The following is a 21,867-nucleotide window of genomic DNA, read 5'->3' on the forward strand; positions in this document are numbered from 1 at the left end:
TGTAGTTTAACTTAAGGCTTTACATAAAGACAATGTTATTCTTCTAGAGAGATTAATATCACGTTGGAAAACAGCGAAGCCCTTGCTACAAGAAGAACATGGTTGGATACCGTATTCTAAAACTAACATTTTAAAACTTTGAACTCCCCTGTAGTGAGATGTGATTTACAAGTAAAATAAACATGATCTAATACAGGGGTTATCTCTGGGAGGAAAAAGGAAGTTCAGCAAACGATGTTTAAACCTTTGTCCTCCAGGGGCTAATATTTTGCAGCCTAATGCTGAGGGGCTAGAATCATACAACTAATTTCAAGTGGTAATCCACAGATCTGCCTTTCAGAAAGGGGATTCCCTGTTCTCCATCACTGTATGTCATTCGCTGAAATAAGCACAAGTTGCATATACTTGATTTTAATGTTGCCCATGAGTTATGTAGGATTCAAGCTGCCTTTTCTCACACATACATATTTGGATTTGAAAAAAAAAAATAACAGCCATATGAACATGTGATTTTATCCTTGCAGAAAATCCCCTTCATCTCTATAAAAGAAGGTATTGACAGCCTAATCTTTATTTCAGAATATTTTAATTTAAAAAAGCAGTTGGATTGTTTACTCTGTGATATTTTCTATGTGGATAATTCAATTTCCTAAATTCTGGAAAATACCAGGTCTTCCCCTCAGTTAGTTCTTTGTAGATGCCAGATATTCCAGTAGTGGATGCTCTTGAGAGGCTCTGACATTGGCAAAGCCCTCCCTCCAGATGGCAGGTCCAGAAAAATCTCAGAACCTTTAGTGGTTGTCTTTAGGTTTATCAAAAACTTGAAATGCCAAATCCTGGTTTCTGAAGTTAAGGGTATTTAGTCCTACCCTCTGAGCATTTTGATGATAAAGACTAAAACTGGGAATAGGGGATTTATCCAGTTTTAAATAAAACAAAAACCAATTTATATACCTCTAACCATTCTCAAAATTTCCCTATCTCAAGTTCGTAAGTAAACGAACAAAACAACAATAATAACAGTCTACTGGGGTTATTCTCAGCCCACACAGATTTCAGACTGGATTCCTTGCTCTGATTTAATTGAGTGTGTCAACATCATTCCCTGAATCACAGAACCCTCAGAATTAGGGTCAGATAAGGATGTGAGCTATTAGCTATTTCCTAAAACCAAATGCAACCTGCAATCCTGTGGTTTTGCCATATATTTCTCATTGCTTGGAAAATAAGCATCTTTCTTTCAAAAAGACCCTGGTGGTCAGACCCTGGGACAGGGACGGTTCTGTGCCTTTGTACCTGCTGGGATGGGCAGTTGACACATTGGTAGTCCTAGGTAGTGTGGGTCCCTGGGAGGAGGGAATGAATAGAGGGATTAGGGAGGCTGGGGTGGGGGGGAAGGGCCAGCACAGAGGCAGCTCCCTCGGGGCAGGGGGTAGAGTGGGAGGGGTGGAAGCGCACTCAAGCATTCCATGCCAGACCCTGGCTCAAAGTATGGGCACACAAAGGGATTATGTAAATACAGGATTAAAAATTTAAATGCACATTATCATTCAGAAGAGTAAAGCCATTGAGCTTTTAAACCTAATGATGAAAATATATCTTGGGAACATTTTAAATCTAGAAATATTCATGCTAAATCTAGGGAAGTTGGATTTGGAAAGGCATATTGATTCTCACTTAGAAGCAGTATTTTTCAAAACCTTCAGCTTTCAGTCCCTAGTTGCCTTTCAGAAATTTTCCAGCTCCAAATCATTTCTTGCTCCCTCATCGTAGGAGAACCATGTTAAATATTTGGCTTTTAAATAATCTCCTTGCAAGATCTTACATCTGCAAATGAGAAGGTGTGTGTTTATATTTTAAAAACCAAAATGGCTCATAAATTTTGTGCTTCAAACCAGATTTTAAGTTAATTTTTGGAATTTACAAAATGATAACATGCAAAGGTTCTATTTATTATACACGTATACTGGGTTATGTTGAAATATACTCTGTTTTTCCTGTGTTTTCAGGTGACTGGTGGACAAACTTACATTGCTTGTACATTGTAAATTACATTTTTAACTGGGAGTAAATTATAACAGTTTCTGGAAGTCTGTTTCTAATGATACAATAGCTATGTTGATTGGTTCCCAACTATGACATCACTGATGTAACCAGCTCCAGCAAAAATGATACAGAAGTTAAGCAGCATCCTGCTTAGGGTAGAGAATCTGTGATCAAAATGTGAATTTGTCCATAGGCTAATCGGTCTCTTCCAAACCAAAGGTAAGATTTCTGATGAGCAAAACCAAATTCTCTTTTATAGGAGAAGGGGAGAATTGCCACAACTTCTCCCCTTTTCTATCCATCAAAAGGGGGCACATTCATCCCTCAAAGATTTCAGAACTTTGTCATTCATATAATCAATGTCAGTTTGAATGGAAGTGGTTTTTCTTAACCAGTAAAATCAGGAAACACTTTAAAACATTCATGGTTAAAAAAAATAAAATAAAACATTCATGGTTTTGAAAAAGATAAACTATTCATTCCACAGATAAAGATATGCTCACGCTCAGAGACAGAGAAATGTGCCACTGTTTTGTAGGTGACTGCACAGTACTTACATCCAGCAGCCCACTGGCACCATCACTGCTGTCCTTGTTGGCTCTGCACATGGCTTGATAGTCATAAAGGGTAATTCTATAGGAAAGAATAGAAAGGAGGGTCACTAAATGGGAAGCTATGTGTGAGCCATCATGGTGAACAGGCACCACACCGCCATCAAGAGCAACAGCTACAAACACAAATAAATGCAGGCCTAATAAGGATGACAAACCAGGAACATGCAAAGTCTAGGACTGAAGACACAGCCAGGTCATACTTGGAATTTGGGGAGCAAAGAGAGTAAAGGTATTGGGATTGGGTAAGGAGATGGGGATGAGAAACCCCCAACTTGATAAACAGTCATTCTGGTTTAAACAAGGTTGATTTGCATGGACTAGGATACTCCAGAAGGACTTTGCTGTTCGGAACTGGATTCTGGGAGCTGGAGGTCATCCACTTGGGCCATGTCTCCAGGGTTGAGGAAAGCTCAGAAGGGCTATTTTGAGTTCAGAAGTGGTGGGATCCTCTGCCTCTCTCAAGCACTAGGAAACAACTCTGGCTAAGATAAGTCCAGTACTTTGACAATTTTTTGGAAACCAGTTAGCTCATTGGTTGTAATCCCTACTCCCAACTACCACCACCATAACAGTGACTATATTTTTTGCTTTTGAAAACAGTGCCATTGATGAGACAAGAAAATGGATATATTTCCCACACACTGGTGATGAAAGTATAGCTTTCATTCCCAATTATGACTTTTACTCAATTGCCAAGATGTTTCACTTTATAATTGTTCCAGATATTTTAATTTCTTATCAACAACTCTATAAAGAAAGGTGAATGGCAGTTTCTGGTAGCTAGTTAAAAGTTCTAGACGGAGCAAACACCTTATCCCAAAGGCCATATACCTCCCTCCTCCCACCAGCTTGCCTTCCCACTATTCTGGGAACCCCCCAAAAGAGACACTTGAAGTCTGGCCTGAATTACATAACTGCCAGAGGACATGTTAACACTGCAATACACGAACTTTTAAATGATTGCAAGAAATTCTCCCTGAAGGAATTCCTTTCTAGAATAATACAATGCTTAACCTGGAGCATATTTAATGTTGGACTGGAAATGGACACTAGAATAGAAGTTCCATGTCAGTTCCAGCCGGACTGGGGTTGGACCCTATGCACTAGCCCAGCACCCAGTATGGGGCATGCACTTGGCTTCCAAATGTTGAACGCATGAATGATTGCCTGATTACATAAGTCTTGAAGAGATGTTGTCACAACTAGATAGAAGACATCAACTTTAAGCTAAAAGGTGAAGACTTCCTCCTCTGGACAATAAGCTAGAAGCGTCATACAAATGGATTAAATAAAGAACCATCTACAGGCACCAAGTAGAAAATTGGCCATGCTTGACCAAATGAGGATGGAAACCAGCTCCTGACCAGCACTATAGAGGTGTGTCAAGGAGCAGAGCCCAAAAGGGCACCAGAGGTCACACGATCTCCCAGCAAATCCTCAAAGCCTTTCCCTCAGTCAGAGCATTTCTTTTAGTCTTATTCACTGTCCTCTGGCTTTTTTCTTTACAGCAAATGCCAGAAGAACCTGAGCTTATTGAGACAGATACAAAGCCTGTGAATTAGCTAAGCATCTGGCTCAGGGAAGTCCTTGAACAAATTTCCACTGAAATGCTCAACATTGGCACAGCCCTGATGCTACCCCAGCTACAGAACCAACTGTGGACCACAAAGGACAACTCTATTAGGTCCCTAACTGTCCTATTACTCCATAGTCTCCATCTCATTCCAGGGATTCTGCAGGTGCTCCTGAAAGGGCTTTCTAGGACTTGGCAAGAATTATGATTGGCTTCATCCTTTTCATACTGCTCAATTTTGTCCCTACAGCTGAAACTTGGCCAAGTGTGGTGAAAGGCAGCACGGATTGAGTGGAACGTGCCTGTGTTTGGAGTCTTGTAGATGTGAATACAGTGTGGTTTTGGTTTGAAAGATTATTATCCAGGTGCCACCATCCAGGGTGGAATCTTGAGCAAGATGATAACCCTCTTCTGAGGCTTCATTTTCTCACTTATAAAATGACTCACAAAGATGTCCTGAGATGTAAATAATCAGACATGTGGAAATATACTATGTAGCATGCCAGCTTTGTTATGATTCTTACAACAGAAGGCCTCATTTTGTTCTTCACTAGAGTTTGGGATCTTAAGGCTACCCCATTCCCAAAGGCTCAAGTGACTGGCAGTGTGGCTTAATGGTTAAAGCATCAGCTCTGAAGTCAATAACACCTGAGCTCAATCCTAACTCATCCACTTATTATAGCAGTTTTGTTTATTTGTTTTGTTTTACTCTTTTGATGCCTCAGTTTCATCTGTAAAATGGTGAGAAAAATGGCTATCTTCTCAGACAGCTGTGGGATTACCCAAGGTTATATACATATTACATTTAGCACGGGATCCAGTAAAGAAGAACCATTCAGCTGAAGGCAGGGCTGCAGCAGCTGTTATAATTTATTAGTCTGGTTTTCATTGCCATTATTAATTAATGGGGTGGTGTTTAATGCAATGGGAATTGACTCAGGCTTTACCCAGCTGGCTGAAGGATGGACAGGCCTCCTGATTTTCTTAGCTCATTGGGATATATGATGCAGCATAAAATTCACATCTGTTACTGCAGTACAAGACACATCCAGGACTGGCACCAGGGTTATCGAGAGATGATGTGGGAACTTCTGTCATGGGCTTCATAGCTGAGGACCATGATAACAACTGCTGATGTCTACTGAGCTCTATTTAGCAACTGTGAGCAAGATACTCTTGCAAGCATATCCCTACAAGATAGAGTCTAATCATCCCCATTTCACAGAGGGGCCAAACCAAGTATCAGCCAGCCTAAGCGGTGTGTCCAAGTTCACACCCCTAACAAATGGCAGAGCCAGAATTAGATGGGGGTCAAGCTGAATCCCCCTTACTCTGCTCAGTAGCAGGCTCTGACAGATTCTGGGCAATACTTAGAATCCAGCCTGGTGCTCGAGCCCGGTCTCATTGGAATGTCACAGAAAATGCTGCCTAAGATAAGGTCTCATAGCCGAAGTCCAGAGTCAACTTTCAAGTCAAGCTGAGGGGCTGTCTGGGGTCAAGGGGGCAGGATGGACCAACTAGCCGGGCTAGCGAGAACCCCTTGGTAGCCACCCTCCTGGGAAGCTCAGGATTCTCCGAGGATCGGTTTCAGAGGCGCTAGTTTATATAGGGAGGCCAAACTCCACCGCTGTGGAGCCGCCTCTGGGCCAGGGCATCCTTCCTGCCTTTCATTTCACAAGGAAGCTCTCCTGATCCCACTGCCATTGAGGAGGTTACAGAACAAGCGTCCCCTGTCTTCTCCACGCTTAGACAGCTTTAACTAGATGTTGCAGAAAGAGAGACTTCCAGATTATTACCCTTTTTGAAGTGATTTTGTTACTGTTTTAAATAACTCCATTTTGTGGCTACCTGTATCCTGTTTGGCTGATTATAGTTAAAGAACATGATAATTGCCTGCTTTCATTCGGCTCTAAAATAAGCCCCGAGCAGCATGCCCAGCCCAAGATTGGTGCTGCACCGCTGCACTCAGCAACTCAGTTTCTTCTTATTACAGATAACATGCCTTAATCCCCATGACATCCCCACCAGGCCACTTCAGCCGCAGGCTACAGCTGAGACCTTATCATTAGCATCTCTGGGCTCCCCAGACGGGTCTCTTTGAAACTCTGACGGAAGGCAGATAGGGTGTCTGAAGACAAAACTCAAAGTGCTGTAGAGAAAACCTAGACAGTCCTGTGTGCCCCTGTCCGCAGCAGAGCCTTGGATGACAGGCCCATGACACTGGGACTTGCTGAAAGCTCTTTTGCTGATCCTGCTCTTTTCCAACGACCAAGAAAAATATTTCTTCTAAGAATTAGAAGGTTCAATTTCAAAGGCATGAGCTCAACTCATTTCAACTTGTGAGCAACTGCAGGGACCCGCATTTATTAAACACCTACTGTGTGCCCATGAGGTCAGGTCCTTTATCTACAATAACTCATTGAATGAGCTCTGGCTCAATGATTTGCCAAAAAAACAGTCTTGAAGCAGCTTAATGTTTGCAACTACAGTCCTAGAAACAGAACAGGGAGGCATTTCACATGGAAACTCACCACAGGACATATTTGAGCATTTTTGAATCTGAAAGTATGAGAAGTAAAGTGACTCACCAGGGTAGCATGTAAAAATATGTATTCTTTGCCGAGCCATAAAATGTGTTCTCTGGGGCAGCTTTCAACTTGCAAGTGGTAGGACATGGCACGGGAACATAGAAAATTCTTAACAAAGCCATCGTCACCATGGGAAGCCTTAACTCGTTCTTACATCTCAGAAACCCCAGAGAGTGGAAGGCTCAAACTGTTGATCTGTTAACAGAAAATCCAAAAGGTGCCATCTCTTCTCTTCTTTTCTCACTGGTGGCCATGTCATCCCTTAGCAACTTCTTACAGAGACTGCACTGCTCTTCAAGGTCACCTCCACAGGTAGAACACAGCAGAAATGCTGAATTTACATGACCCTGGCCCCCCTGACCCTTTTGAGTCCCTGACACAAATCTAGTGAATGAGCACCCATCATTATTAGCAGGGAGAAGAAGCACCCTGTGGTCGCACCAGCCAGGTGCTCAGTGCACACAGTACTGGAGCCATCAGGGTCCAGTGCAGAACCCTGAGGAGTGAGCCATGGGGAAAAAGCCTCCCTCATCCTATAGGTGACTCCGGAGGCCTGTCAGCGCCACTTTTCATCAACAGGTGCTGATAATAGAAAACGAAGGCTAGTTGCAGAGAGTGGTCACGTCAGCATCTCACCCAGGTAATAAAAGCAGTAACAATAAGAAATCATCAATTACTTTCTGCCAGCATGGAGGCATTAGCCTTTGTGGCAAGGGCAGGGTTTCATTTTATAGGAAAAGAAATGGGCTCAGAAGGTGAAAACACTGCTCCAAGGTTATTACAGCTCTAAGTGAACCGGCTGCTTCGATCCCTAGGCAAAGGCTAACATGCGTGTGGGGGGTAAGAGCACCTAGCCGGCAGCTTGTTTATCCCTTCACTTGCCCCTTGCATGAAAATTAGCTCAACTGAAGGGGAAAATGGAATCTTGATTAATGCGACTAGAAAAGATTAAATTTCTTTTGCCTCTTTGAGTAAGAAATAGAAGGAAACAGCTGAATTCTGCTTGAGGAACGAGTTCATGCAAAACCCATTTGAGGCAAGAAACTGGGATGCTGGGGGGAGCTTCCTTGGGCTCTGCCAAGTTCATGCCTACATTTCACAGCCCTGCACCACGGTAATGCCTGTGCTGCTCTCAGCCCGGGGCAGGGCATGGGACTGAGGCTCGGCGACATTAGGGATGTTGGTTTCGCTGATGCTATTACTGCTACCGGTCACTCCCCACAGGTGTTACCTAGTGTTCCTGTGTTGCTTGGGCTCCAGCATCACGAATGGAGGGGTTAGTTGGTGGCTGTGACCATTTGTGTTCAGGACTGCACTGGGCATGTGGGGTGTGGGGGATACTAGGAGTTGTGAACACAGCCTCAATTCTGGAAGATTTTCCATGTGGATATCACAGGAAACCAGATTCAATATTTAGAGGATGTATGTGGTCTGAGGCAGACAGGCATGTTGGGTGTGGCAGAGACTGGCGCAGTCTCCCAAAGTCCATTTTCCTCTTCTGCCAAGCAGAACCCTGGCTTTGTGATATGCACATTTCCCAGGTTCATTTTGTAGTTAGGTGAGCCCTTGTGATGAAGCGGAAGTACTGTAATGGGACTAAATACTTGAATAAATAAACCTTATTTTACTTTAATAAATAAATAAAAGTATTCATTAAAACAAATTTCAATCAAGAAATTTTACATAGACTTTGGGACCTCCCTGGATCCTCCTTCTGCCAGCGTACATTGCAGATGCAATGGCTGGAACTAAGCAGCTGTCTTGGACCACGAAGTAACTTTGAGTTTAAAACGCCAGCAGAGGAAGGTAGAGAAAAATAGATGTGGTCAGGGTCCATGCCGACAACAAATTTATAATTTTAGACCTCCTTCACATAAAAGAGAAAAAGATTCCTATGTTCTTTAGCACCTTGTTATTCTGGAACTACCTATTATTTCAAGTAAAAGTAACTATTAACTGATATATTGGACTCAAAGTTGAGAAACTTTCACTATCTCTTGAAGCCAAATAAACATAAATGTGAACAAATATCTCTGTAAGAAATACTTTAGTCTGCTCTAACTAGGCGAGAAGATGACTGGGGGTTGGATAAACAGTCTGCAATCTGGAATCTGAGACACATCAGTGCAAATTCCATCGCACCACTGTGGGTGAACTTGGACAAGGCACTCAGTTCCTGGGTGCCTCCACTTCCAGATCTTCCTTTGTCAAATGGAAGTAATGGTAGTAGTCACGTCACGGAGTTGTTATGGGGATTCAGGAAGGTAATACACGTAAACTACTTGGAATGATGAAGAGGGCAGCGATTCTTACTGTTGTGATTGGGGATGCTTGAGCAGCAGCTTTAGTATTTCAAAGAGCCGTGAACTGGAATCTTCATGTCTCTGCATTCCAGAAAGTTTGGCTCAGAAACACACTGAGCCAAACACAAGCCAATCTGTCTTCTTGTTCCCTTCAATGCCACCTCTGACAAAGCATACTTCTGTGGAAATGGTCAGGTCAACAGGAAGCCAAGAAGCCATTACATTCATTACATGAGTGTTGAATATTAGACATTGGGGGGTGGGGCGGTGGCCGGCGTGAGAGAGCAGCCCTCCAAACATAACAGACTTCTCCTTTAACACCCTTGAGACTCCAAGTCCAGGGCATTGGCTGAAATGCAGTGTAATTATCAAGGACAGGGAGAGCTCCGGTCACTGGCCATGGAACCTGGACAGTTCCATCATGTAGAGACAGAAGAAATCGTCCAAGTCCTGAATTCTTGATGTGTCACCTTTCTAGAAAGGTATTTTCAAGAGCAGAAATAGCCACCACAGGGAATTCTACACAAGTCAACTATGTTAATGAATGTGTGGAGCAAGGTGAGGAAGACAGTCAGCAGGCCCCATAGGAAAAATATAGTCATGGAGGGGTGAGAACTCAGGCACGTGGTACCAAGTGCATAAAACAGACAAAACCGAATAAAGCAAAAAACACACAGCCCAGACAGAGGGGAACTATCAGTAGTTCTCAAAGCAAACGCAGACTATTAGCAAACAGTCCCTTTCTCTGCAAGCCAAAGACCAGGTGTGCCCAACTGGTCTTTGCTTCCTCAAGCTTAATCTGATTCACAAGGAACAAGGGAAGACCTTTTGGCAGAACCCACCAGGATGTTTGGTAAAAGCATGCATTATTCCATTTAACCCCCACCTGCAGGCAGGTGAATAATTCTTTTAGTTCTATTTTGCTGCTGAGAAAACTGAAATTTAGTGAGTTAAAGTTGCCCAATGTCAGGCAACTCAAAAGTCGACAGCATCTAGACTGGTACCATGGTGCTCTTGATTTAATATTTCTTGATCCTGGCTGTGCATGAGAAGCACATGGATGCTTTCAACAAGCATAAATGCCTGGGCTCCATCCCTAGATGGATTTCACATGAATCTCTTAGGGTGCAGCCTGAGCACAGGCCTGTTTTAAAGGTTCTCCAGGGATGCCAGTTGGATCCAGGCCCAAAGGCCCACCCCCAAGGCTGTGCCCTGGAGGTAACTGTTGCAAACTAACTATCTTTTGGGGCCCTTAGTGATTCCTTAGTGATTAAAATAACAACAAGAAGAAAATGAAAAGAGGAAAAAATGATCTCAGACATTTGGAGCTCTTATCCAAGAGCTAATCTCATCTCCTGCCTGCAATAGTTTTGTAATTTGCAGAGCACTTTCACATACTCTGTTTTAGCTAATTCTCACAAAATCCCGAGGTCCATATTTGAGTGAGGAAAAAAATGAGGCTGGGAGGGATGGGGAGTCTGGGCAAGGCCACCCAGTATAATTCTGATGCTCAACCCGGAGTGCTCTTAGCTCAAGCACAGCATATCTATCAAGAGGCCCTATCAGGAACCATGTATATTCACCTATGATTGGCTATGCACACACACACACACACACACACACACACATATACACATTTCACTTTATATATAAAATATATACATATTCACTTTTCCTGGATACTCAACATTGAATTTGAATCACTGGGGAGAAGAAGGGAGGAGATAAATGAATTCAAAGCAATTATTCTTAGAAGAATTCTAAGAAAAATATTTTGAAACTAGATGTTCTCTTAGTAATCATAAGAGGGGTGATGTCACTGCCAATGACAGCAGAGAGAACCCACAGAGTGTGGATTTTGAGAAATATGAAAGCAAGGCTCTTGTGAATATGAGTGAAAAAAGAAAAATAGCTAAATTGAAAAACCCTAAATGAGTCACTACCCAGGGAGTCCACTTTCGCTCTGTGGTAAGAATGAAGAAGTACTTGGAAGTTCTCAGTTTGAAACACAAAAAGCTGAGTGGGGGCATGGTATCTCATGAGAAATTACAGGAAGCCTGGGAACATAGCTTGCTTTAAAGAGTTATCAACTTCAGCTAAAAGAAATCTGCACGATGCTATCGCTCAGCTGGCCTCCCATCCTGAAAATTCTGCTTGTCTAGATAAGACACCGCTGAGCCAACATCTTCCTCAGCCACCTCTCCCTTCTCAAACAGAACTGAACGAAGCTCCATGCACAACACAATGCACCTGTACACAGAACCAGGTTAAGGGCAGAAGCTAGATATTCTCTCTCTGCTCAGACTACTGGATGTTTGAACCCAGCTCTCTTACACAAAGGCTTAGGGCAACTTCTTAGCCTTTCCAAGCCTTATTATTTCCATCTATAAAATGGGCATATTTACACCCATGGCCAGTGTTATAGGCATGCAGCCTGTGTAACTGCATAGAACCCTGTACCTAGATCCCAAGGTTAGTTGAATGCTCTGCTGTCACTATCTTGAAATTCTTAAAACATTTTGAACAAGGGACCCCAGATTTTCAGTTTGCACTGGGCCCTGCAAATTATGCAGCTAGTACTGTCCCACAGAATTGTTGAGAAGTACTGCAAGAGGTGAGATGTGTCAGCTGCAGCCCAGGTCTGGTGCAGTCTAGGTGCTCAGGGAAGGTAGCTATTGTGATCATTACTTTCACACTCCTGAAGATACTGGTATCTTCTTTGGTCCCTGGATACTAATGTCACATGTAAGCGGGGTAAACAGAGTCAAGTAAAAAACTTAGCTAAAATGACCAAGAGAGACCACTTTGTATCTAAGATTGCACACGCTGCTGCAGAACTTTCTCAAAGCTCCCTCAAGTTAGTAATTTGCACAAATCTATGGCTTCTCTCTCTTCCCCGTGGCCCTGTACACCCAGAAGTAGATATTCTTTCCCTCTGATGGCACTGCTAATTAAAACCACCATCAGGGGCAGCCCGGGTGGCTCAGTGGTTTAGTGCTGCCTTCAGCCCAGGGCATGATCCTGGAGGCCCGGGATCAAGTCCCACGTCAGGCTCCCTGCATGGAGCCTGCTTCTCCCTCTGCCTGTGTCTCTGCCTCTCTTTCTCTCTGTCTCTCATGAATAAATAAATAAAATCTTTAAAAATAAATAAATAAAATAAAACCACCATCAGGTCACCAGGTAAGTGATCAGACAATCGAGGGAAAGAATCCACTGCCATGTAAACAAGCATCATCTTGTTTTAGAGAGGGGCAGCCAGTCTGGACCATGGGATAGAGCTAAAGGGATATGGACAAAGGGAGGTGTTCTCTGTTAGCTCTTTCTGGAGAAGATGGTTTGTAGGGTTCTTGTCTATGGAACTCAGTTTTCAAAGCTGGATATAAGCAGATCAAATCAAGAAACCTTGTGCCATCCAAGCACTTGTCCAAGACACCGAGAGGAGAGAAAATAAGAGGTCAGTGCAGGGAACCCGTCTAGAGCTCTACCTGGGCTCATCCAGGTCCCCAAAGCAACTCAGCCTCCAGGCATCCTGTGTTCAGGGGCGACTTCTATCCCTGAGTACTGCCAGGTACTTTCAGCTACACAGCCTCTCAGTGCTCCTGAAATACAGGTCTTCTCTGAATGAAAGGACTGTCACCCTTGTGCTTGGAGTAGGCACTGCAGTGCCCCAACACAGAGGCCCCCTCGCTAGGCATCTGCCATGGGAAGCCTGCTGCGTGTTGTGAGAGTGCAGAAGGAGCACCACCTGGTGCCAAGCAGAAAGCAAAGCCAAAACTGAGCAAAGATCCACAACAATACAAATCACAGCAGCAGCTACCAATTATTGAGCCTTTAATATATGCCAGGCACCGTGTACGAACTTTCTGCTCATTATTATCTCATTAAGTCTGACGGCAGCCTGCGCAAGCAATTGTAATTATCACCTTCATTTTCCACGTAAGGAAACCAAAGTTTAGAGAGGTAACCTGACTCATTCTAAGGCACACAGCTAGTAAACATCACAGGCTGGATTTGAATTCAATCCATCAACTCCAAAATGTAAACTCTCATTGCTCTTGTGGCCTTGATGTGGGCCCTTTCGAAGAGGCCTGTGAGCATTTCAGCCGACTCCCAGATGACAACAGATGCTATTAGATTTGAGTAAAGTCCCTGGTCCTTCCCTTTTCTCAAATATGTTAGCTACTCTCCTAGGAAAAGAAAGTTCTAGATTCATGCCAATCACACTTCACTCACATCAAGGAGAAGACTGAGAATTTAAAATCCCACTACAACCTTTTCCCTTCTCCCACCAAGCTGAAAGGAGTATCGAAGAGGAAAAAGGAAAAAAAAAAATTTGTTAAAGAAGTTGAAAAATATGCTTTCGAATGAGAAACACGTGTGTGATTATTCTCATCTTTTGTCTTCCCCCACCACTGAGTCGAAAACAAGTGAACACGATACAAACGCACACATTCACATAAAGATAGGAACAACCAGGGGAGCAGACAATCCAGAAGCTGCCCTGGGAAGCTTTAAGAAGTCACGGAAAACTCCATGGCAACGCAAGCCCAGCTCCGAGTGGAGTTTTCAAGCACGTGTACAATGACTCCTGGCCAAAAAAGGGGGAAAAAAAACTGCACTTGAATTTTAAAAAGGGAATTGAACACACTGCTGCAGGCGGGCTGGGGGCAGGCGAGTGTGTCAGAGATTGCAGAAGTGCTGGAGTTGTGCCAGTTTTTTATATCATTTCTTTTTTCTCCTCCTTCTGGCACAAACAAGCTATGGAATCTCAAAAATTGGGTCATCATTTTTGAATTCCCTGCTTTCAGCACAGCGCTCAGTTGGTCTTGTGGACTGGCTTAAAAGTCCGATTTCCTGAGCTAACACTTCCTGGCCATTCAGCTGCAGGGAGTCATAACGAGCGGCCTGCCTTTCCCACCGGCAGCTCCCACCGGCAGCGGTTCTCACAGGCGAGCCCAGGTCCACTTCTCTAGTGCCTGCTATTATGTCCTTAACAGCATCAAATGTGCCCACGAAAGCACCACTTCAAAGGCTGCCATTTCCTGGGAGGCCAAGGGAAGGGTGACATGTTGGTTCCCGGTGAGGTGGCAGGGGGACCTTACTGACATCTTGATCTAGTAGGGGGATGGCTTTTCCCATAGACTTTTGTGTCCCCAAGAGCACGGCTGGCCTGCCTAGGAGAGACATGGGGTCACGCAGAAGCTGTCATACGCAAGCTTCACTTAGGGCCAGGTGAGTAGTACCCACTGCCACTGGAATTTGGCATCACCTGGGTTTTCTTCTAGCAGCAGATTTAAATTCCCCTCCATCTGGGAGCAGGTTCTGAGAGCTTTCATTTGATTTTCTCAAATTATATCGACAGGTCTGTAAATGTCACTTTTCATCCCCGATTTCCAGATTTCCAACAAGCTTCCCCAGTTCGCCAATGTGAGGCAAAATACACTTCTCGTTTTTAACCAGGGGAAAACGTTTCCTACTTCTTTGCCATCACTTGCTCAAGACTGCTACAATTGCATCCCAGTGCAGGCTCTGACTTCAATATTGGCCTCCAATAAACCCTATGCTGGGTGAACAGGAAACTCATTGTGAGCTGAGTTTCTGTGACTCTTAACACTCATGCAAGAGGCATCAAATTTCAGCAAGATCTTCTGGAGCATGAACACAAGTACAAACCAGCCATGGGGTCAAGTCTGGGCTTGCTTTATTTGACCTTGGTTTGTTTTATTTTATTTAGGCAAACTTTTTTTCAGGGGGCGCAGGGGACCATAAAATCCTTACCTTTTAAAGGAGCCCATTGTTAACAGTTTGTTCATCACAGCTCCCTCGACCTCACCAAAAAAGTCTCCAGTCTGCAGGGAAGAAAAGAAGAGCCCGAGAGGACGCAGAGATAAACTATGTGCCCAAGCACCAGAGAAGAATCAGGAATGGACACAGCGTGCGTTCCAGTGCTGACAGAAGCAAAAGGCAGGTTTTCAGGACCACGGTTACATAAAAGTGGAAAATGTCTTAATAGTCAGAAGAAGTTATGGGATTAGGGGCAGACTAGTAGGCAGATGGGAATGTTCCATGGTACAAGGCAGGGGCGGGGGTGGGGGGCATCGCATCACATTGCATAACGTGTGCACACGTGCGGGGGCACGCGCACACGGTCAGATGGGGTAAGCATTAATCTGTGCTCAGTCCCTTGTGATTAAAACACTACATCATAGACAGGAATGGGCTTAGAAAGGGCTTCCTAGGCAGTAATAAAAAGGATTGTTTATAATTCCTGGATGACCTGTTTAGGGAAATACAGCAGCTCTCTTCATCAGCCCTATAAATTTCCTGCTGTTGAGAATACATCCTTTCTCACCATCACTTTCTGAGGATCCTCGTAATTTTGTCCCTGGGCAGTTAACTATGTTGACAAATAAGGCAGGCCAGAGTGCAGCCCCTTCAAGGGGCAGCATGGCCAGGCTGACCCTTACCTGTGGGGCTGTCTTGGGAGCATTTGGGAACTAGCAGCCCCTTCCCCACCACCAGGCTGATGTTCGAGCCTCAGACTAGATCTTGGTCTTGGCTGAGATATGCAGACTCTGAATGGTGGGATGAAGGATTAACATCCTGGTGGATCCCTCTAGTCTCTTGGAACTGCTTGCATCAGGGTCTCTTGGGGGAAGGTGAATGCCATGCAGCAGAACAGAGCTTGGGGCAACAGCCTTCCTCTGCCAACGCCCTGGACTGAGCCGGTGTAGATCAGTAGAGAGCCCCCAGGTCTACTGTGGGTGCTCGCAGGATTTATAGCTCATGTGTGGGTGGGTGGAGGGCATTACTCTAAGAGCCTGAATTAATAAATTCCATAGGCTTTGTATTAGCTAAATCCCGATTCAAATTACCACTGAGTGACTTCAACCACGCTCCTGGGAATTTTCAGGCAGAAAGGCATATAAAGACTTTGCCAAAAAGTCAAGAAAGAGAGGAGGAAGAAGAAGGAAATGACATTTCACTGGCTGAATGTGGAGCATTGCCTGTTTCATTCCGGGGGAAACTGGAACCTTTTGCAAAGGCTGTGGGTGTGTGCTGCCGCTGGGAGCTAGGACGTTTGTATTTTGTGTGTATAAATATGCCAGTGTCAATGGAACTGGTTGTTAGATGAAGAAGAATTATCCTAATTGGGGTGCAGGAAAGCAGACAACACGGAACAAGCTGGGGCAGAGCAGGCCGGCAGGCTCCTGGGCCGCGCTGCAGGCCTGCACCCGGGGAGCTCGGCTGGGAGCAGCGCCGCATGCACGCCCGTCCTGGCTGGGAACGAATGGTTTACGCTGCTGGCTAGTGGAGAACCCACCACTGCAAGGTGTCCACATGCCCTTCCTCCCCACCTTGGGACCAGGTTCCTATCTCAGCCCTCCACCGTCACGGCAGGGGGCAGGGCTCCTCCTCACAGGTGGTTAACTTGGGTTCCTGCTCCACTGACTCTTGGATGTCGGGGTTTCTTCTCCCAGCCACACAGACATGGTATCAGGGACCCCTGGGCTCTCCTGCTCTCAGACTGGCCTCGCTTCACGGGCCCACTCGGACCTAATCTTGACCAACTGTCCCATGTCCGGCGGTGCTCAGCGTCCGAGGAGACAGGGTGTGGGCAGTTTGATTCCTGACTCTATTTTTTTTCACCCATCACAGGTGCATTTAAGAATCCCACAACCTTTTCATGGATAAGAAGGAAAACTGAAGTACGATTCCACATGTGACCTGGAGCCAGTGTTGATAAATTAACAAGGCATTAAGCTCAGACTCCTTAGGGACTTAAGGACAATTAGCTAATTTATTTGGCATTAATAGTACTGCTGACTGCTGAAGAATTTCAAGTGATTTAAATGGGACTTCATTATAAAATGGTCCTCTGCCATCCTCCATTTACAGAGCCTGCCAGGAGGCTCAGGCAGGTCACGTGATAGGCCCACCACCCCCTACACCAGGGAAGGAAGAGGGGTACCAGAGACCATGCATCTCCTTCTCTACTGTTACTTTGTCATGTCACACTGCTAAACACATCTGTATTTTACCTTCTTTGAATATGCTAATTTAATTTCAAATTGCAGAAAAGGTTTTCTATGCACAAAGTTTTAAAGGAGAAACCTGTTTTCTCTCTGCCAATACTATTGGTTTGAACTCTTATTTTGTTTTTCAAGCATAGTGGAGATTTCTGTGCTCAGCCCCACTGCTTGGTTTCTTCCCATCTCTTTCCCTCCTGTCCCACACCCCACAAGGCTCAGTCAAATGAAGAACATTCTTTGCCTCTTTCTGGATCCTTGTCCCTCAGTGTTGAGAGCTCAAGTTAATCCCTGAACTCAGGTAGCTGATTTTTAAAAAGCAACAACTAGAAAGGAGCCATAAAGAATAATAAAGTTGGAATACATATATATGTATGTGTATCTGTGTATATATATGTGTATATATATATATACGTGTATGTGTCAAATATATATATATGTATATATTCATATATGGAAAAGTATCTAAATATCAAAAGAAGGAAATCTCCTTAAAATTTCCCAAACTCTTTAAAGCACCTCTATCCTTGAGGCAAAGAGTTCTATAAATTGAACATTTTATGAGCGAGAAAGCAGACCCTGGGCTCTGCCCCCACCCCGCAACTGGGAGGTAAAAACTCTTTGGGGCCTGCTGAGAAGTAGGCTGTGACATTTTTAGAGGGATAGAAATAAGGTTTTATAATCTCCTGGTATTACCTCTTAAATATAGATCATTGTCTCAAAGTTTTAACACCATCCTTTGCTCCCCCATACCCCAAGCACATCATGAGCTCCTTACTCAGAGCTGGTAGAAATTTCTCACTCACCTGTGTGTAGTCTTCAGACACCAGAATAAACCCATTATTGTCTATGAGGTAACAGTTCACAGTCTAGAAAATTAAAAAAATATACCAGAGTTTTAACTTTGGGTCCTCAGACTGCTTTTACACAAAATGACATACTTGTAACCTGAGAGAAACCTCCTTGAGGTTGTTTTGGGGGGAATTGGAAATGCTTGCTGGCTCTAGGAGTTAAGGCCATGGTTACGCTGACCCCAGTGTTTACTTTGCCAAACTGACAAACAAAAACAAAACATTAAGCAAGCCTTGAACATCTCAGATTAGGATAAAGAGAATACACATTAAAAACTTAATTACAGGGACGCCTGGGTGGCTCAGTGGTTAAGCATTTGCCTTCAGTTCAGGTCATGATCCTGGGGTCCCGGGATCGAGTCCTGCACTGGGCAACCTGCTCAGAGGGGAGCCTGCTTCTCCCTATGTCTATGTTTCTGACTCTCTCTCTCTCTCTGTGTCTCTCATGGATAAATAAATAAAAATTAAAAAAAAATTACAGTTGGTCTTCCTTGGTTTTTGTTTCTCTCTCTTTTTTCCCTTTCTATGACCTGAAGACTATTCCCAGGAACAGTGTTCACAGGCTTGGAGTCTGTATTCGCAGTGGCTGAAGTGCAGGCTGTTTTGAAAGCAAAACGCCAGCACAATGTCATTACCCTAATGATGTATTAATGAAAACACTGTGTCAGCTCAGAAGACCATCAGGGGACCAGGTAATATTTTTTAATTTGTTCATAGACTTAGGCAGGGGGGAAGGGGCAGACTTCTGTTAAAGGGGCCCCTCAGGTCTCCTAAAGGTTTTCAAACTGTGTTTTTAATTGGGAGCTGGATTTGGGGGCAGGGCTGTTAGCTTTTGGTAGCTCAGACTTATAAATTGTAGAAAGCAAGGTAAACCCAAACTTCTGCTTCCCCACACTACTTTAATCTCAAGTGAATGATTTGCTACAGGCTAAGTTTTAATTACAGTGCTGTGGAGTTTAAACTTAAGGTTTAATTCCATCCTTGATGTAACTCAGTTTCTATTTATTGCAGCTTTTCCATACCGACTGCAACATTTAATTTGTAACATATCTTTACCCTGAGCTAAATTCCCCCTAGCTCCAGGCCACCGCATGGCTGTTTTCTGGGACGTTGACCTATCCGTGGAGTGGTTTTAGTTAGACACAAAAGTCCAGCAATGAGTTGGTCCGAAAGATTCATCCTTTATTACTAGGTAGTGGTGGAGAATCAGCAGAAAATTAAAAGCCTTGCTGTCACCTTTTATAAAAGAGTTGGCTGCTTTGGTGAGTAATAGGATTTGTCTCAATTATACAGAGGAGCCAGAGTGAATGACTTAGGTAACCTGGTTCCACTCTATTTGAAGAAGCTCTTAGTGTAAGGACACTACCTGGGCCCTGCTGGATGATAGTCTTGACCAACTTTCTCCACTTTTAGGAGACAGCATTATGAATGTAATCCCATAGAGCTGTGCTGTCTACTGTGGTAGCCACTAAATACATGCAGGTTTAAATTCAATTTTATGTGAATTAAAATTCAATAAAATAAAAAAAATCTAGTTCTTTAGATACACTAGTCACATTTCAAGTGCTCTGCTCTACCTTAAGCTGGTGATTATATTTGTGGACATTCCTATCACTGCAGAAAGTTTTCTAGGACAGGATAGCAATGCTTTCGATTACATTGATATTCCTATGAGTTTTAACCCACCTACACTGGGTCATGTTAGACAAATCCATATCTTTGCTTACTTCAATGTCATGAATCTCGTTTTGTAGATATAGACACTGAAGCAAAGGGAGGTTAACCTCCATTCAATCAATAAATACACAAATACAGAAGTGACCTCCACATTTGGATATTGACTAAATCTTCCCAGTTGTAGAGAGAATCCAAAGTCATCACATCCACCTTCATCCTTAATTATAAAATCAGTTCCTACTCAAACATGCCTAGCCAATTAGTACCCTTGCCATTAGACCTGTATATTTGGTCATTATCTCTCTGTCTAATGTTGTATATACTGGATAACATAAAACAAGTACAAGGCAAATAGATTAAAAAGTCAACTGAAAATCTTGAGAAAGAGGGAAGATTCCATGAAATCCATGAAAGTGATGTTGGAGATCATCTCCAATCACAGGATAAGACACTGGCCCTTAGGAATTCCCAGAGCAATCTCATAGAGTTGTGCTAGGCTATAGTCTAAACATAGACTAGTGATCCAGTCATGTGGATCAGATTAGTCAACATCCTACCAGAAATGGGAAGAGGAACAGGAGGGCCAGTCAAGGCTCCTGGAGTATTATATGCCTAAGCTTCCACTTTATCCAAAAATACTTCAGATTTTGCTCCAACATAGTGGGCATGGTCTTCTAGGTAAGGACTAAGCATTTGTTTCTCTATACCGACTACCAATTGGCATTTACTTTTTGGGCTATGTTTCCATTTAACATGTTTTTTTTAAAAAATTCACTTCTCCATTCCCTAACTCCCTCTTAAATTAGGATTCCATGACAGGAACTTGGTGGCAGAAGACATGCTGTACCATGCTTATTTATGGGTAGTTTGAATTTCAAGTTTACACTGATTATAAAAAGACTTGGTTACCCTATCAAGCAAGTAGCAGATAACTGCCAGCATCATGATTTACAAATCATTGAGAACACCAAGGCCAAAATCAAGGATGCTGTATCATTGATGGACACCTGGGTTACTGAATCTGAAAGTGTCATTTGGTTTTTCAAATACTGTTGAATATTGGCAATACTGTTTTGTTAGGTAAATTTAGTGACCCTGGTGATTTCCTGAACAAACCTCCCTGCCAACAAGAGCTTGGATTAAATTACTGGCAAGTGCAGTGGAGGTGAGTAAGCCAATGGAGTTAGGTGAGCAGAATACACCGGGTTATGGGATGGTCTGGACAGAATTGCCAGATGCCAGTCTGATCAATTGTTTTCTTTCTCTCTCTTTACAACAAATACCATGCAGTTGTCTTCTCCATACTCTACCTCCCCTCCCAGTAAAAGAAAACAGAGGAGATATTTTCTCAGTTCCCTTCCTATGCCACTTTCTCCCCAAATTAAGTCAACCACCTTGGAAGGTGTCCACTTACTGTCCTGTCCTAAGGGGGGACAGACAGGCAGAGGGGCTTGGAGGTTCTGTAAATTTTGATAGGTATTATAGGTGCCTACTCCACAGCTACCCTTGATAACATAGGTAGGGATGAGGTTGTTTGAAAAAAAATGCAAAGGCAGAGAGAACTTGATTTAAAAAAAAAAATCTTTCTTCAACTATTGGGTAAATTCAAGATTGCTCAGAGAAGTTTGATTCCCATCCCTAAGGCAGATTGGGTAGATCTCTGAGGTTAGAGCCCACAGCTGGGCCGTGGGAATTGGGCAGTTACAGGTGGTAACAAGAGCCAGGGAGGGAAGGTACTTGGGAGTGAGAAACACTGCATGGGGCTTGTGTTACCAGGAAGGTGGTTTAGCTCCGAGACTGACATACCTGCTTCAGAATCAGAGGCTCTGACAATTGCTAACAGTGTGACTTTGAGCCAAGTCTTTTAACAGTGTCTTGGTTTTCTTCACTGAAATGTGCAGCTACCAACAGCTCTGATAGGGTCATGAGGAAGATTCAATGGGTGGATGACTGCAGGGTGCTGAGCACAGTGTAAGGTGCACTGGGCATAGTAAGTCCTCAAAGAACCCGTGCTTACATCCACTCAGCAAACAATGTTCATTGAGCACCTACTATGTGCCATCTTTATAAATACCCTGATGCTACAAATTTAGAGTTCCTCGGAAAGGGACGTTGTTTCATAGTTCATAGCAAGAGATTGGGCAGGCAGGTTGGCTGAACTTTTCTGCTTTCTGTTTTGCCATTT

General features: G+C 43.7%; 1 protein-coding gene across 11 annotated transcripts in view; it reads right to left on the bottom strand.

The window, feature by feature from the left end:
* Positions 1 to 21,867, bottom strand: part of CACNA2D3 (calcium voltage-gated channel auxiliary subunit alpha2delta 3) — a 945,794-nt gene that overhangs the window by 60,055 nt on the left and 863,872 nt on the right. For all 11 annotated transcript variants that reach the window (XR_007404330.1, XM_049098270.1, XM_049098267.1 and 8 more), the window contains 3 exons: positions 17,961 to 18,023; positions 14,903 to 14,973; positions 2,604 to 2,679 (listed from right to left, as the gene is read on the bottom strand). Coding sequence is in view for 10 of the 11 variants with exons in the window: in XM_049098270.1 (XP_048954227.1) it covers positions 2,604 to 2,679; positions 14,903 to 14,973; positions 17,961 to 18,023 (210 nt within the window). In the remaining variant the exon portion in view is untranslated. The remainder of the gene's footprint in view (positions 1 to 2,603; positions 2,680 to 14,902; positions 14,974 to 17,960; positions 18,024 to 21,867) is intronic.

This window comes from Canis lupus, chromosome 20 (assembly GCF_003254725.2).
Source record: "Canis lupus dingo isolate Sandy chromosome 20, ASM325472v2, whole genome shotgun sequence".
Taxonomy (NCBI): Eukaryota; Metazoa; Chordata; class Mammalia; order Carnivora; family Canidae; genus Canis; species Canis lupus.